At 37.9% G+C, this 16,221-nt stretch overlaps 1 protein-coding gene across 1 annotated transcript in view; it reads right to left on the minus strand.

Moving 5' to 3' along the window:
- Positions 1-1,500: 1,500 nt before the first annotated feature.
- The window catches only part of LOC110165362 (matrix metalloproteinase-16-like), a 120,230-nt gene continuing 105,509 nt past the window's right edge, over positions 1,501-16,221 (minus strand). The window contains exons 8-10 of the mRNA XM_020930542.2: positions 13,124-13,277; positions 12,066-12,181; positions 1,501-3,432 (exon numbers count right to left, since the gene is read on the minus strand). Of these exons, the coding sequence (XP_020786201.1) occupies positions 3,098-3,432; positions 12,066-12,181; positions 13,124-13,277 (605 nt within the window). The 3' untranslated portion in view covers positions 1,501-3,097. The remainder of the gene's footprint in view (positions 3,433-12,065; positions 12,182-13,123; positions 13,278-16,221) is intronic.

Genomic DNA, 16,221 nt, shown 5'->3' on the forward strand with positions numbered 1-16,221 from the left:
CTATTGCACTTTTAATTTAGTGGGACAGTTTTTGAGAATCCAATATATCAGCTATTGATACTTTGCAGCTCATGTCATCAATATTCCCTGGGGGTGTGACGCTAACTGGAGGTACTGCTCTGTCTGAGGCTCTGTCACTCAAGTTACACTTTAATCTTTTTTATACTAAAATGTGAAACTCAATTTAGATACTAAGCAATAGGCTCAAAGCTCTACCAATTTCAGTACCACAATAACAAAAAAAAAAAACAAAACAAAAAAACCCACTAATAGACTGGCATTTTCAACACAAAAATATATCTATTACTTAATTAATCAATATAATACTTCAATTTCTGATTTGATTATGTTAGGCTGACATGAAAAAGCAGACAGGATCACCTGAGACCTGAAGAATGTTTTTTTTTTTTTTTTTTACCTATCCTATCAAAAAGGCAAATAAAAAATAAGCATCTTATTTTGCGCACATTGAGTTAGAATAAAGTGTAATCGATTTAAATTTCTTTCTCTATTTAGCCATGTGAAGGTTATATTATAATATTAAAGAAACAGTTCGTAATTTTGGACATAGGGCCTCATCTCCTAGTTAGCCAGAGTGGGACACTTTTTTTAAATATTCCATCCATATATTCCATTGTATTTGCAGAGGTCGCTGGTGCTAGGCTATTGCATGTCAATAGCCATAGTTATCTTGCCACTAAAAACAGTCTTACCCACTTCACAAAACACCCAAGGCAAATCTATTATTATGCCAGACTGTCGATGTAAATGTCTGTGCTGATAGAATAATTTGAGAAGTAAAAACAACCTTGCGTTTGAAGGATTTATGTTTGAGCAGCAGCAGTGAGTTGTACTTCCTGATAGAAAGCTTGGCAGCGGCGGACTGATATATGAGAAAATAGTCCCTCAACATGCGACGATTCATGCGATGCAAGTTTAGTTTTATTTCAAACAGTCAGTTACTTCAACAGTCTGGCAGTCTGGGTGTTTTGTGGAGTGGGTAAGACTGTTTTCAGTGGCAGACTAACTATGGCCATTGACATGCACTAGCCTAGCACCATTGACCTCTGCAAATACAAGGACTGGATGAAATATTTTAAAAAGTGTCTCCACACGTCTCCAACACTCTGGCTCACTAGAAAATGAGGCCCTATGTCCAAAATTCAGGACTGTCCCTTTAATAGCATGAAGCTATTAATTCATAAAATAAAAATAAAAGCTAAAAAATCTGTTTACATTAGGTCAAACATTTCCTGAAATACAGATTTTAATTGAGTCAAGCCTGGGCTTCCAGACAGGCCAATGACTCCTCACCTTTAGACCAAGTCCACTCCACCGACTGCTGTGGTTTTGTCAATATTGACGACAGTTGACATTTCAGAAATACTCAAAGGTCAAGTTCTTCTTCCTGGATACGATCGTAACCAAGGCAAAGTTCAACCATGTTCAAATTTCCACACAATAATAAAGAGTCTGAGGCTGGTTTTATTTGTATATGGATCAATTTATTCATTCTGTTAGGGCACATGTTTGTCCCATAGTCTTACACAAAGCAGTCGCTGTGAGATGTCCCATTTGTTTTGACCAGAAAACACTAAAATAAAATAATAAAATAAAAATACAATATGCAATCATGACAGACACACATTCAAAAACACTGTATGCAAATTATTCTCATTTAAGGCCAATTATTTCATTTACCAAATCATTTCACATGTACCACTTGCAAATTTTCACTTATAAAATTACTGGTACCTTTGGATAACTAAAGTAATTGGGCTGCAGGTAGTGTACAAAAATAACAGCATTTAGTATTATTCAGAGGACTTTTTAGTAGACATTTTGAGGAGTGTGGATGCGAGCATGCACATTGACACAGGCACTGATCTTGACTTGGTTGTGTCATGTTCTAGGTCCTCAAAGCATTCTGGGAAATGTAGGCGTCTGTGAACTCCCTCAAACAAGGCAGTCAATAGCGTTTGTTCATTTAATCTGTGAATGCCAAACCATACAGGCTGACCGTTTGGGATGCAATGTTGAAATGTATGAATGTATGAACCAAAAATTAATTAACTAACAAAAACAAATATCTTAACACACAAAAATAGTGGCTTTACTCCAAGACTTTTCCTTCACGATACATTACTCTCAATACAGGCTGACCCTACTGTAATATTCAAGGCCCAGAGGAGCTCAGCAAGCCAGTGCCGAGGATTCTGGGTAACGTAGTAAATCCAGAAATCACAAGAAGCTCAGTTGCTCCTTTTTACAAACAAAGAAAAAAGTATACAAATAAAAAATAACAACAACACCAAAAAACGGCAAAACCAAGCACAAACTCGTATGATTCATAATTAAGGCGAGTTAAAATATTGCAGAATAATTTGGCCCCTGTATCACCAACAGACTGCCACAACAGTCACAGCTCCCTGACTCTTAATCACTGTAAGGATCCAGAGGAGGGACAAAAAGTTAATGTCAATAAAATAAGGATTAAAACCATAAAAATGTGATCCTCTTTGGAGAGAAAGTCGATTTTTTTTGGTTTGTTCGGCCTCTTCCTCAGTTATTTTAAAGGGACAATGAGGACCTTATTTTAAAAAAGTCAAATTAAAAACATTGGGGTCCGTAAAATACAAAATAGTTTTTTTTTTGTTTTGTTTTTTTAAATCAACGACCTGATAGAGTGATGCCATTGCAGATAATGGGAAGAGTGTGTGTCCCCCTGAAAATCTGATTAAGAGCAAGTTGGGCGTAAAATGAAACCAAAATATTAAAATAATTAAAAATAATGAGGAAGGGGATGTAGGAAGTCAAGTTTCCGAGTTACAAAGTGATGCGGACCCCCTTAGTTTTTCTTTGCGGGGGTCTTTTTAGGCAAATATTCCGAGCGCTTTCCCTGTTGTTCAAAAGGCCAGGATTCAGCGCAGTCCGTCAACCTGAACTCACCCGATTCTACAAAAAGAGGACACGCGGTCACTTCAGCACCGTCCATTTTCAAGTCCTCCTCTTTTCGTCTCAAGAGTAGAAAACACCACCGTCCTCCGAGTGGCGCTGTCTTTTTTACCCCTTCGCAATTTGTCCTTTTTGTCCCAGGTCAGACCCACTCCTGCATGGAGCGTTTGCAGTACAGTATGTGTCTCGGCGTGCCCTTGCGTTTGAAGTGGACCACAGTATAAACCAGGACGAGTAGACACAGCGCCAGGACACATGGGATGATGATAGCGATGGCCTTGACCGTGCTAGCTTCGTTCTCCAGTTCGATTATGACATCCGAGTTGCCGTCATCGTTGGGTTGGCGGTTGGGGTCGATGGGCATCAGTTCGCAGCCCATAAAGTCTTTGAGGATGGAGCGGGGGTATCCTGGTTCAACCCGGAGAAAATGGTTGTTGAATTTCCAATACTCCTTGCCTTTGTAGAAGTATGTGAAACCTGCAAAAGAAAATAGAAAAAGTGTAAGTACAAAATGGGGAAAAGAATACACAGAATTAGGGATGTAACAATAATTGAAATATCGCGATATCGTATCGTCAAAGTTCTCACAATAATAGCGTGGACCATCACAATATATCGAATTACAAGTCTCTTTGCTTAAATTAAGAGTTATGGTGCAGCAATAGCTAAAAAAAAAGACAGAGGGAACTACATAGACCATGATCCTTTGCTCCATTTCAGTGCAGACTACAAGAAGAAATAACAGTTCTAAGCCTTATTTCTTTGGATTGTCTTGTCAAGGCATTTTAAGAGGAAAAAGAAGAATATTAACAGTTTTGTTAACCTCCACAAACCGTGAGGTTCATACTGTGACGATATCGTATCGTGAGACTTGGGTATCGTTACACCCCTACACAGAATACAATAATTCTGTGGTACAACTGAATATAGAAACATTGTAGTTGATATTTAATACCACTTTAGTAATTTCCCATAAAACACATAAAAATAAAATTAACAAAAGGCTAATCCAAATAGAAAATCACAAAAAATATGTACTCCAATACACTTTTTTCCTTCGGGTCCCAGGAGGATATATCACTGTTTGAAAATCAGTTCAAAATAAAATCTTTACTTTTAGTTCTGTTACATAAATATGAATAGTTTGCTATAGTTTGCATTATACAATTCTGTCTGATGAATATGCCTAGACAATGGGACCAATCATTCACAAACAGGTGAAAACACTGTACCATACCAATTAGAGTGAAAACAAAAAAAATAAAAAAATTTCCTTTTCAAGTTTCAGAAAAATACCATCTCATTCTTTACAGTGGTATAAATACAGTAGCTACGTGCTTTCTACTTGGAGAGGGTTTGTTTTGGTTCTTGCAGTTGCAGGCAGTGGGTCAAGTGGGTCAAAAACAGTTTGCAAGCCATTACTGTTGTTTCTCCACTTAGCATGAGGTTTTATTGCTTTAAGATACATTTAACTATTCACCGGGGTTAATTATTGAATCCTATGTGTGCCAGTGGTCTTCAGGTAATCGCAAGAGTAAAGATACAAGCTGCTATAATCTCATCAGATAGACTTAAAGGTCCTATAATATGCTATTTTCTGATGTATGTTATAATGTTTCCTCATCATAAATATACTTGAAGTTGTGTTTTGTTTCTTGTTTAACACACATGTTTAACACACAAAAACACCCTGTGCCAATTTATAATTTCAATCCAGGTAGTGGACCACAATCTGTGTATTACTCATTCATTCATTGGTTTTTTTAAATTAAAACCAAAAATAAGAGAACAAAAAAAATATTATTTCCTTCATTATAATCTCCAAAACCAAAATGGAAAAAAAGGATAATGATTAGTTATTTCAGTTTTCGATTTTGTGTTTAAATTAACAATGGAAAAAAAATGTCTGTTTCCCGTTTCCAGGACTGAACCAGGACTAAACCAGGTCTAAACCAGGTCTAAACCGGTTGCAGTCCTGATCTCAGTCCTGGTCTTGTCCTGGTCTAGTCCCGGTTTCAGTCCTGAGCCTGGTCCCGGTCTCAGTCCTGGTTTGGTCCTAATCCTGGTCCTGGTCTGGTCCCAGTCTCAAAAACCAGGACTAAACCAGGACTGCCCCAGGAGTAAACCAGGACTGAAACAGGAGTGTCGGAAACGGAAAACGACCATTATCTGTTTTTTCCATTATTCATTTAAACACAAAAATTGGAAACTGGAAAAAAAAAAAAAAAAAAATTGCTGTTTTTTGTTTTCTTATTTTTGGTTTTATTTTGAAAAAACGAATGAACGAATGATACACGGATTCACCACTGTGCTCTTAAACTCTCTACACCTTCACTAGAATCATTTAGATAACTTCAGCCCTGGAATTGCCAATCTCTACTGAACTAAAGAAAAAAGGTAGCTTCATCATGACTCAAGGTAACATGCAGTTAATCAGCCTCTCAAATAGTGTGACCTCCTTTAGAGAACTATGGGAGCTACTATCCCTATAGAGGCCACTTAAAGAGACACAGAAAGCTGCTAATATTAGCCTAAAATGTTAAAAGCGGGTACCAGTACTGCACTTTGAATGTGCTGAGTAAACTGCACACGGCTTACAGACCTATTACACACTTTGTTTTGCACTATTTATTATTCATGCCTTCTCTGGCCATGAAAACGAGAGAGGAAATACCCTGAATATCAAGTGAGGAGTGAGGAGCTGAGTGGATACAGTGGACACAATGGTTTCTTCATATTATAGATAAAAGTACTGCAAAAATAAGAAGGACTTTCTGAGGGACCCATAGAAGAATAAGGATTAATATGTCAAGGCAGTACTGCAGGGTAAAGTGGCCCCGAGCTCATTTATTTGGATTAGTCTTTTCTACTCTCCAGTGTGAATAAGTCATACAGAGATTTATAATTGCTTTTAGTATGGTGAGGTCTGTGCCAAAGTGGAGCTCAGAGCCTGATTAAAATCCATATATTTAACACCATCTTATATCATTACCACATATCTTATATCATCTTAGAAGTACTGCTGTAAGTTCTAGTATAGTTGTACTAGAAGTTGTTACGTAGTAGCAGCAGCAGAAGTAAAAGTAAAAAGTAAAAAGCAGTTAAGTAATAGTAGTAGTAGTAGTAGTAGTAGTAGTAGTAGTAGTAGTAGTAGTAGTAGTAGGACTTGTTCTGATATTAGTAGAAGTAGCAGCGGCAGTAGTAAAAGTAAAAAGCAGTTATGTAGTAGTAGTAGTCGTAGTCATAGTAGTAGTGGTGGTAGTAGCAGTGGCAGCAGCAGTAGCAGTAGTAGTAGTAGTAGTAGTAGTAGTAGTAGTAGTAATAGTACTTAGGACTTGTTCTAGTATTAGTAGAAGTAGCAGCAGCAATAGTAAAAGTAAAGTAAAAAGCAGTTACGTGACAGTAGTAGTAGTCATAGTAGTAGCACAGTAGTAGTAGTAATAGTACTTAGTAGTTGTTCTAGTATTAGTAGAAGTAGCAGTAGTTAAAGTAAAAAGTAAAAAGCAGTTATGTAATTGTAGTAGTATTAGTAGTAGTAGTAGTAGTAATAGTACTTAGGACTTGTTCTAGTATTAGTAGAAGTAGCAGCAGCAGTAGTAAAAGTAAAAAGTAAAAGCAGTTATGTAAGAGTAGTAGCAGCAGCAGTAACAGTAGCACCAGTAGTAGTAGTAATAGTAGTAGTAGTAGTAGTAGTAGTAGTAGTAGTAGTAGTAGTAGTAGTAGTAGTAGTAGTAGTAGTAGTAGTAAGCAGTTGCGTAAAAGTAGTAATAGTCGTTGTTTTTGAAGTAGCCATTGAAAATATGTACCTTAAGTTAAATCTTAGTTCTGATTCACTTGGTAATTTACTCGAGTCCTTGTACTTAAAAGAAACACTACTTTCAATTGCCCAAAATATTGTGTATTAACAGAAAAAAGAAAAGACACTGCATCACTTCATCTAATGGGCAAAGTGAATACACCTGATTGACAGTGAATAATGTCTTTAAAAAAGTAAAGTAAAGTAAACAACCTCCGTGTGTAACCCAGTCCAAGGTCTCATTCATCTGAGCGCATTGATCAGACCAGTTTGTGTTTTAGATTTCAACATTCACAACACAAATGAGCCACAACAGTCATTTTCAAAACCGATAAATCCCAAAAGCACTGGATACACGGATGGGTTCATTAAGCACTATTATACTTCCAAACAGTGTGCACGGTAACGGAGGGAGGGAGGAAAGGACAGAGAGGGAGAGACAGAGAGAAATAGAGTGAAAGAAAGAAGAGAGACATAAAGAGTTGGATGAGAAAAGGAGTGAGAGAGGAAGAGAGAGGCAGAAGAGACAGAGAAAGTAAGCAAGAGAGACAGGGATAGTTAGAGAAAGTGAAGAAAATGAGAGACACAGAGAAAGAGAGAAACAGAGAGAGAGAGAGAGAAAGAGAGAAAGGAGATGGAGGACAGAGGAGAGAGGAGGCAGAGAGACAGAGCAATCGAAGAGAGACATATGAGAAAAGGAGTGAGAGAGGAAGAGGAGTGAGAGAGAAAAAGAGACAGAAGAGACAGAGCAAGTAAGAGAGACGGGGCTAGTTAGAGAAAGAGAGCGAGAGAGAAGTAAGAGAGAGAAAGAAGACAGGAGATCGAGGACAGAGTACAAGAGAGAGAGGAGGTAGAGAGAGAGAAAGAAGAGCGAGAGAAAGAAGAGAGACTTAGAGAGAGGATGAGAAAAGGAGTGAGAGAGAAAAAGAGAGACAGAAGACACAAAGAAAGCAAGTGAGAGAGAGAGGGCGAGAGAGAGAGCAATAGAGCGAGAGAAAGAAGAGAGACAAGAGTAGAGGAGGAAGAGAGGAAGAGGAGTGAGAGAAAAAGAGAGAGACAGAAGAGACAAAAGGCAGGGATAGTAAGAGAAGGTGAAGAAAAAGAGAGAGAGGAAGAGTGAGGAAAGAGAGAAACAGGAGATGGATGACAGAGGAAGAGAGAGAGAGTAAGAGAGCGAGAGAAAGAAGAGTGACAGAGACTTGGATGAGAAAAGGAGTGGAAGAGTAGAGGAGTGAGATAGAAAGAGAGAGACAGAAGAGAAAAAGAAAGCAAGAGAGAGGGATAGTTAGAGAAGGTGAAGAAAAAGAGAGACACAGAGAGAGAGAGAGAGAGAGAGGAAAGAGAGGGAGAGAAAGGAAAGAGAGAGAGGGAGTTGTGAGCAGACTTGGCCTGGAGGGTGACTGCTCGGTCAACACTGCCCCTGGGTCTGTGCCTAATGTAGTGTCATCAGCAGTGTTCTCCATTACAGCTGCTTATGTGGGTCAATGTCACTGTACCACATCCACGACACTTTTACGTTACATACATTTTGTTATCCAACTTTTGTTCTGCACATTTACAAGAGAGAGTCCAAGAACTCCATGTCTATCTCTATTTGAAATAATAATGTATTTTTTATTATTTTCCCTTCACCTAGAAAAACATTGGCAAAGGCCTTTTCAATCTACTGAGCAGCACACAACATAATGCCTACTTATATGGGCAAACTGTCCTTATACTAGAAACTGTCCTTATACTAGAAAATAAATAGACTCTGCTCAAATAAATAGAAAACTTATAAAAGGTATGGCCAGATTTTGGTCTGAAATACTGGCTAGGTCTCGGTTAGGTTTGAACAGGTATAAAATGATTAGTTGTTTTACTGGAATCGTTGGGTGAATATGTCTTGCTTGATGGATTGAGAATTTATCCTTGAACTAGAACAAATCTCCAGGGTTAAAGTTGCACCCTATAACTTTCTGGTCCTCCATCTTTAGATTCAAATGTTCCCCAGTAAAATCCTATATTACATTAACATTATAATGTTGCCTGTTACCTTATAACAACATACGTGGAGTTGTGTTTTGTTTCATTTACAATTTGTGTATTATTCGTTCATTAGTTTTTCAAAATAAAACCAAAAATAAGAAAATGAAAAAACATTATTTGTCTCCAAAAACCAAAATGGAAAAAACGGATAACGATTTGTTTTTTCAGTTTTTGATTTTGTGTTTAAATGAATAATGTAAAAAATGGATAACAGCTGTTTTCCGTTTCCGTGGCTTAAACTACGATGCCGGACTTTTGCACTGTATATGGATTAAACCAGGACTGAACCAGGTCTAAACCAGGTCTAAACCGGTTGCAGTCCTGGTCTCAGTCCCAGTCTGGTCTGGGTCTCAGTCCTGGTCTGGTCTTGATTTGGTCCCGATCTCTGTCCCGTTCTCAGTATCGATCCTGGTCCGGTCTCGGCCTCAGTCCTAAACCAGGACTAAACCAGGACTAAACCAGGATTGAAGCAGGAGTGTCGGAAACGGGAAAACGCTGTTATCCATTTTTTCCATTATTCATTTAAACACAAAATCGAAAACTGAAAAAACAAATCGTTATCTGTTTTTTCATTTTGGTTTTGGAGACAAATAATGAAGTAAATAGTTGTTTTTTTTTTCATTTTTTTCATTTTCTTATTTTTGGTTTTATTTTGAAAAAACGAATACATGAATGATACATGGATTATTTACACATGTTTGAGAAACCATTTATTATTAGTATGTCTACATCTTCAAAGCTCAAAACGCTCTGTTCCATCTTGTGATGTCATGAAGCAGTAGTTTTCAAATTAACAAACCACAACTTCAGGTCAGTTTGTCATGAGAAAACAACATTATAACATTGATCAAAAAATAGTGTAATATGGGTTCTTTAATGTAATGTAATAAAAAACTTGCACAATCTTTCTGTGTGAATATTAAGAGTATCTGACACTCTTGTGATGCCTGTGCACCCTTCACGGTTGGGTTAGCGTGTGCTCCACCTGCCCTGGTCCTGGCACCATGACACAGCGCAGATGGCACCACTGTTCTGTACCACCTGGACAGCTTTTTTCAACCCGAGCTGAACCCTGCCAAGTCACTTTCCCACCTGGCAATAGACACCCAATGGGAACGCTTCTGGGTCCCTGTGTGCTGCCCGATTGGCTGAAGGAGATTCTGTGAGACATATTTGGACCCGCCTCTTTCAATATTTGGCGAGATCTGTCTGGCTTAAACCGGAATAAGCGCACAGTGGTGGTCTTGTTCCTTTTTGCTTTCCACTATCTGCTCCAACTGGGTTCAATGTGAGGCGCAGCAATATGCTCTTTCATTGTGAAATATTTTAACCAGGAAAACACGAGCGGAGCTAATAATAAAAAAAGGTCACGGTTTGATTTAAATCCAGATTAAAGGTGCATTGCTCAACTTTTCTGGAGATGTTATTGCTTTGTCTAGAATGTTCCACAGTAGAGATTCAACCTATGTATCAGGTTTAGGTCAGATTTATGAAGGTGCAACTCTATTCACAGAGAAAATTATTGATTTTTGAGCAATAGAAACACCACTAATTAACAAAATGCTAAACAGATGTGTTTAATGTCATACCTTGGAACATTCCAGGTAAGACAATAACCAAGTAGGTGACAAACCCTCCACCAGAAAAGTTGCACAATACACTTAAAACTGTCTTCAACATTGGCATGCTCAGTAGAATAAAATAACTTGTATTGCAGTTGTTTGCATTATGCCCTATGTAACTTCTCTTGTTGACCTACTTGCCTCTGTTGAGATGCTATTGCTTTGTCAGAAATATTCGACAGTATCTTCCTTCTTATTTATCTCTATGGAAACAAGCTGATGATGCCAGCAGGACATTTTGCAGGTAAGATCTGTGGAGCTGCGACTGCACTCACAGTAAGAATCTATTTGAATGTGTTTTTTATGCAATAAAAACACCTGTAATTGAATAAATGAAAGACATATATATATTTTTAATGTCATACTGTGGTCATCATCTGGTATTGTAGACCTGCAGAGTGCACCTTTAACAACTGCAATCAAACACATTCTGACCTATTTTCACATTTCACCGTGGTAACGCCCATTGCCCTGTTTCCTCCGGTACTGCACGTGTGGAAGTGTGCCACCCGCTGCCACGCGCTCAAACAAATAGGGCAGATTCCAGTTGATGCTCCCCACACCAGTACAGGCTTAAAGGTCATATATTACACAAAACTACATCTTGTGAGCTTTAAGCCATGTAATAATGTTGTTACCTCATCAAAAACATACCCGGAGTTGTGTTTTGTTTCATTCACACATTTGAGTAATCCTGCATTATTAGTCTACATCTTCAAAGCCCACCTTGTGATGTCATGTAGAGGTACTTTTCAAGTGCTAACTTTTACCTTTTGTTCAGAAGAGATTGGCAATTCCAGGTCTGAAATTATCAACATGATTGTGTGTAAAATCCGTCCAGGTAGAATCCATGACAAAAGGAGAAATTCAGTTTGTCAACTGGACAAAAGTTTATTTAGTCGAAAACGTTTTTGCAGCTGTTCAGAAACGTATTAGACCAAATAAACTTTTCTCCAGTTGATAAACTGAATTTCTCCTTTTGCTATCAACATAATTCATGTGAAGTTGTATGGAGTTTAAAACACAGTGGAGCACTTCCTGTATTACAACATGATAGGGTTGTAACAATAACCAAAATATTGTGATATCGTATTGCCAAAGTTCTCACAATAATATCGTGGACCATCAAAATATATCGAATTACAAGTCTCTTTGCTTAAATTAAGAGTTATGGTGCAGCATAAAAAAAAAAAGACAAAGGGAACTACATAGACCATGATCCTTTGCTCCATTTCAATGTAGACTATAAGACATAATAACAGTTCTAAACACCTTTAAGGATTAAGTCTTGTCAAGGAATTTTAAGGGGAAAATGTGACATATTCAGTTTTGGTTGCCTCCACAAAATATCACATTAAATATGGTGCCGTGAGATGTATATAGTGAAAATATCGTATTGTACTGTGAGACTTGGATATCGTTACACCCCTACAACATGACCTCACAAGGTAGAACAGAGTGTTTTGAGAGAACTCTAACCCGGGTCTGTGCGTTAAACATGTGTGAATGAAACAAAACACAACTGAAAGTATGTTTGCAAGGAGGTAACATTATAACAGATCAGAAAATACTGTAATATAACTTTAATATCACTGTATCCTGGCACAACATTGCACATCTGTTGCTACGGAGGAGAGAGAGTCTTTAGTCAGAACAAACCGTACCATTGGCTTTGTCCACGAATGCCCCCTGTGGAGAGTCTGGCACGCCCCTCCACACCGATATGGATTTGGGATACCCGGGGTCCATGGTACTTATCTCTTCATTGTAGCGCCAATACCTAAATGTAAACAAATGATCAACAACTGGAAAACAATAAAAACAAAGCAGGTGCTGACGAGAGATGATTGAATCCGCAGCAGATGGCAGTTTGTAATATGGCTTCCTGGAGTATATGCGGCGATTATACACTGTAAATATGCTCAACGCCAGTGGATTCATTATAGGAGGAAATCAGACCTAACAAACGGAGCTGCTATAGATAATGCATAAACAATAGCTCATGAGGATACGCTGGTTGGCAGGCAACAGGGTTATGTGGGCACAGAAGGATCACTTTAGTTCACCAGACTGTATCCGTACGCAATTTACAGACGCAGACAGCGATTCTCAATATGGGTTTTTAATGTTTATACGTAAAACGAAACAATTTCAGCTATTTGAGATAAGGTTCATTTATATTATAGCGTATAGTTGTGGAATTTACTTTTAATTAAATACAGCTGTAATTAACTTCTTTTAAAACATGGTTTGTTTATAGTTTACTAAGTCAAATAGTTTATTGTAGGTTTTGTCTATACACAGATCTTGATTTGTCTGGAATGTTCCACAGTATTGAATTAAGCAAAGCATTCACCGTGGAGACAGGCAGGTGACTCCAACAGAACTAAGTTACAAATCAGCTCTGTGCAAAGGCAACACCGCTCACAGCAACAATGCATGTTTTTGTTAGTATAATGTTTAATGCCATACTAAAGAACACGCCAGGCAAAGCATCTACATCTCCGTGGAGTCAATCAGGCAGCAGCAGAAAAGTTACACAGTGCCCCTTTAATGTCAAACCATGTTGTTTCCTTAATGGCTCAGAATATTAATTTGGTGTACTTTAATTAGCAGGTGTACTTTCATTTACTTACTCAGTGCATCTATATTTGCTAAAATAATAACTTACAAAATATATAGTGGTATTATTTGTACAATCTAAACCAATCAAAGTCCTGACCTGTCCCCTTTGAAGAAGTAAGTCTTGGCCACGTCCTCCCACCACACGGCCGCCTCGATGCTCTGAGCGGGCATTCCATGTCCGAAGAGACGAGAAATGTCCTTCGGGTACCCAGCCTGGAGCACTGTGTCCTTGAAAACCCAGTACTGCTTCCCTGCACACACAAAATCAGTGCAAAGATTAGGACAAGAGGCACAAGTAACTGCAATTTTCTACACAATAAAACATTACAGCAATACCACAAAACAGCAACCCATGACCTGCTTACAGACATGTGCTACTTTTCAACTGGGAACATTTTGTCAAATACATGAACGTAAAAAATCTGTTGTGTAGTTGTGATTTTTTTCAATTTATCCTTTGTAAAGAATGTCTTATTTGTTAGTAAACTAGGATATATACATTTTATTTTTAGGTCCAATATTACAAAATAGATTCATTAGAGCTTTTAGTCATGTTGTTACCTCCTCAAAAACATACCTGGAGTTGTGTTTTGTTTCATTCACACATTTGAATAATCCTTTATTATTAGTCTGTCTGCATTTCCAAAGATCAAAATACTACAATTGTGATGTCATAGTTAACGGCTATCTTTCACCTTTTATTCAATAAAGATCGGCAATTCCAGGGCTGAAATTATGCACATGATTCTAGTGAAGGTGTATGGAGTTTAAAAACACAGTGGAGCACTTCCTGTATTACCACATGACATCACAAGTTGGAACAGAGTGTTTAAGAGAAGAACTCAGCCTAAAAAAAGCAGCGTTTGTGTGTTAAACGTGTGAATGAAATGAAAAACACAACTGCGGATATGTTTTGGATGAGGAAACATTATAACATGCAGTAGATAAGAAAATAGCGTAATAAGGACCCTTTAAAACAGTTATCAAATATTGTGCAGACATAATTTGTAATACATTTTCGCGTACTCCTTTTCACCTCTTACTTAATTCGTTCTTGTTTTGATCAGTTCAAACTTGTCATACAGGGACACCTTGTGCTTGCAGTGCTTGGAGCTATTCAGGCATCTTTTGAGTCTTGTAAAGGTGAACCAGAGACTGCACAGTGGTGATAAACCCAAAATGCAATGGCCCTCGTGGAGAAATTGGCAACGTGAACACTGAAACCTTTTTATAAAACTTTCTACGCCGCTGGGATCCACTCACACCTCAAAACAAGAATACATTTAGTGCTTTTGCCAATGACCGTTTTACAAAGTTTAAAAGCTGTGACTTCTTTTTCTCATTAAAACGCCTTCACTCCCTTTTCCTGTGCGGTAATAGACTTAAACACTGGCACGTTTTGACATGGCGTGACCCCAGGAAATGGTCTTACCCTCTCTGGTGGAGGAGGAGGAGGACGGGGCCAGAGGAAGTGAAGGGGGGAGAGAGAGAGGGGGGATGTATGGTGCAGAGGTACACACAAATCACTATTCTCCATTGTGTTGATTTGACAATATTGCTAACATCACAATTTTATCAGAATGGGGTTAGATTTGGGTGGGATTTTTCAAAACGTGATTTCCTTTTTACATCTGGAGCACTATCTGAATCCAACGGGTTTTTAAAGATCATACATTATGCAAAATTGACACGTATGAGCTTCAAGTCATGGTTGCTGTTACATCCACAAAAACATGAATGGAGTAGTGTTTTGTTTCATGCTCACATGAAAATAAATCCTTTATTTTTAGTCTCTTTACATCTCCAAAGCTCACAATGCTTTGTTACAGCTTGTGATGTCATGAAGCGGCTACCTTTAACATTTTGTTCAGTAGATATGGTCATTTCCAGCAGTTAAATTATCTAAATGATTCTAGTGAAGGTGTAGGGAGTTTAAAAACATAGTGGAGCACCTGTAATACTAGATGACATCACAAGGTGGAACAGAGAGAAAAACTGGATATGCAGGGTCAGTGAGTTAAACATGTGTGAATGAAACAAAACACAACTCCAGGTGTGTTTGTGAAGAAACAACATTATGACATGGATCAGAAAATAGAGTCTTATGAGCCCTTTAATATAAGACAGTAATAGGATGACCATGATATAAAAGTAAAAATATAGAGATATATATTTTTTGAAAACTTTTACTGGATTGCAAAAACTCTATGCATAAGCAAACAACCAGAGATTGAAAGGATGTATTGTGATTGTGATTAGATTTGAAATATATGTTTAAAAAGAAGGATTCAGTTGAGGGTACACTTTGTACAAGTCAAGAGCAATAACATTTCAGAGACGGCTGAAATAGGAACTGACATCGCCTGAATTTCAGAACATTTGGGTGTTTGTAGATTTGTAGAGGTTTAAACTACAGGAACACGATGTTTCTACAAAAATGTTTGGATTTTGTTATATAAATAATTACAGTTTTTGTGATTTGATAATTGTGCCAACTCAAACTGCAATTGATACTTAAAACTGACGCCATTAACATTCCCTGAGGATGTGATGCTAACTGAAAGCACTGCTCTAAGGCAAAGGAGAAATTCAATATGTCAACTGGACAGCTGTTTATTTTGGTTGTAAACATTTCGCAGCTCCTCCAAATTACTTCTTCAGTTCTGATCAGAATGCTGATACGCTAACTACAATGAAACTACTCTGAAACTAAGCATTCTGACCAGAACTGAAGAAGAAGCTTGGATGAGGTGCGGAACGTTTTCAACCAAAATAAACGTTTGTCCAGTTAACATACAGAATTTCTCTTTTGCCATGGATTCTAAATCTGTGTATCATGCATTCATTTGTTTTTCAAAATAAAACCAAAAAGAAGAAAATGAACTATTGAACAACTATTTTCTTCATTATTTTTCTCCAAAACCAAAATAAAAAAAAAAATAAAATGATGATTTCAGTTTTCAATTTTGTGTTTAAATGAATAATGAAAGAACTGGATAACACTTACTCGTTTCCGTGACTTAACGTGCGATGCCAGACTGAACCAGGGCTGAGTGTCAGGATGGACCCAGAGGTGTGCCCGCATAGAATGTCAGGTGATCAGAACTGAGACCGGGACCAGACCGGGACTGAGACCAGGACTGAGACCGGTTTAGTCCTGGTTCAGTCCATCGCATTTAAAGTCATGAAACAGGA

This window comes from Boleophthalmus pectinirostris, unplaced genomic scaffold (assembly GCF_026225935.1).
Source record: "Boleophthalmus pectinirostris isolate CB_2022bp ecotype Guang Dong unplaced genomic scaffold, ASM2622593v1 HiC_scaffold_15, whole genome shotgun sequence".
Taxonomy (NCBI): Eukaryota; Metazoa; Chordata; class Actinopteri; order Gobiiformes; family Gobiidae; genus Boleophthalmus; species Boleophthalmus pectinirostris.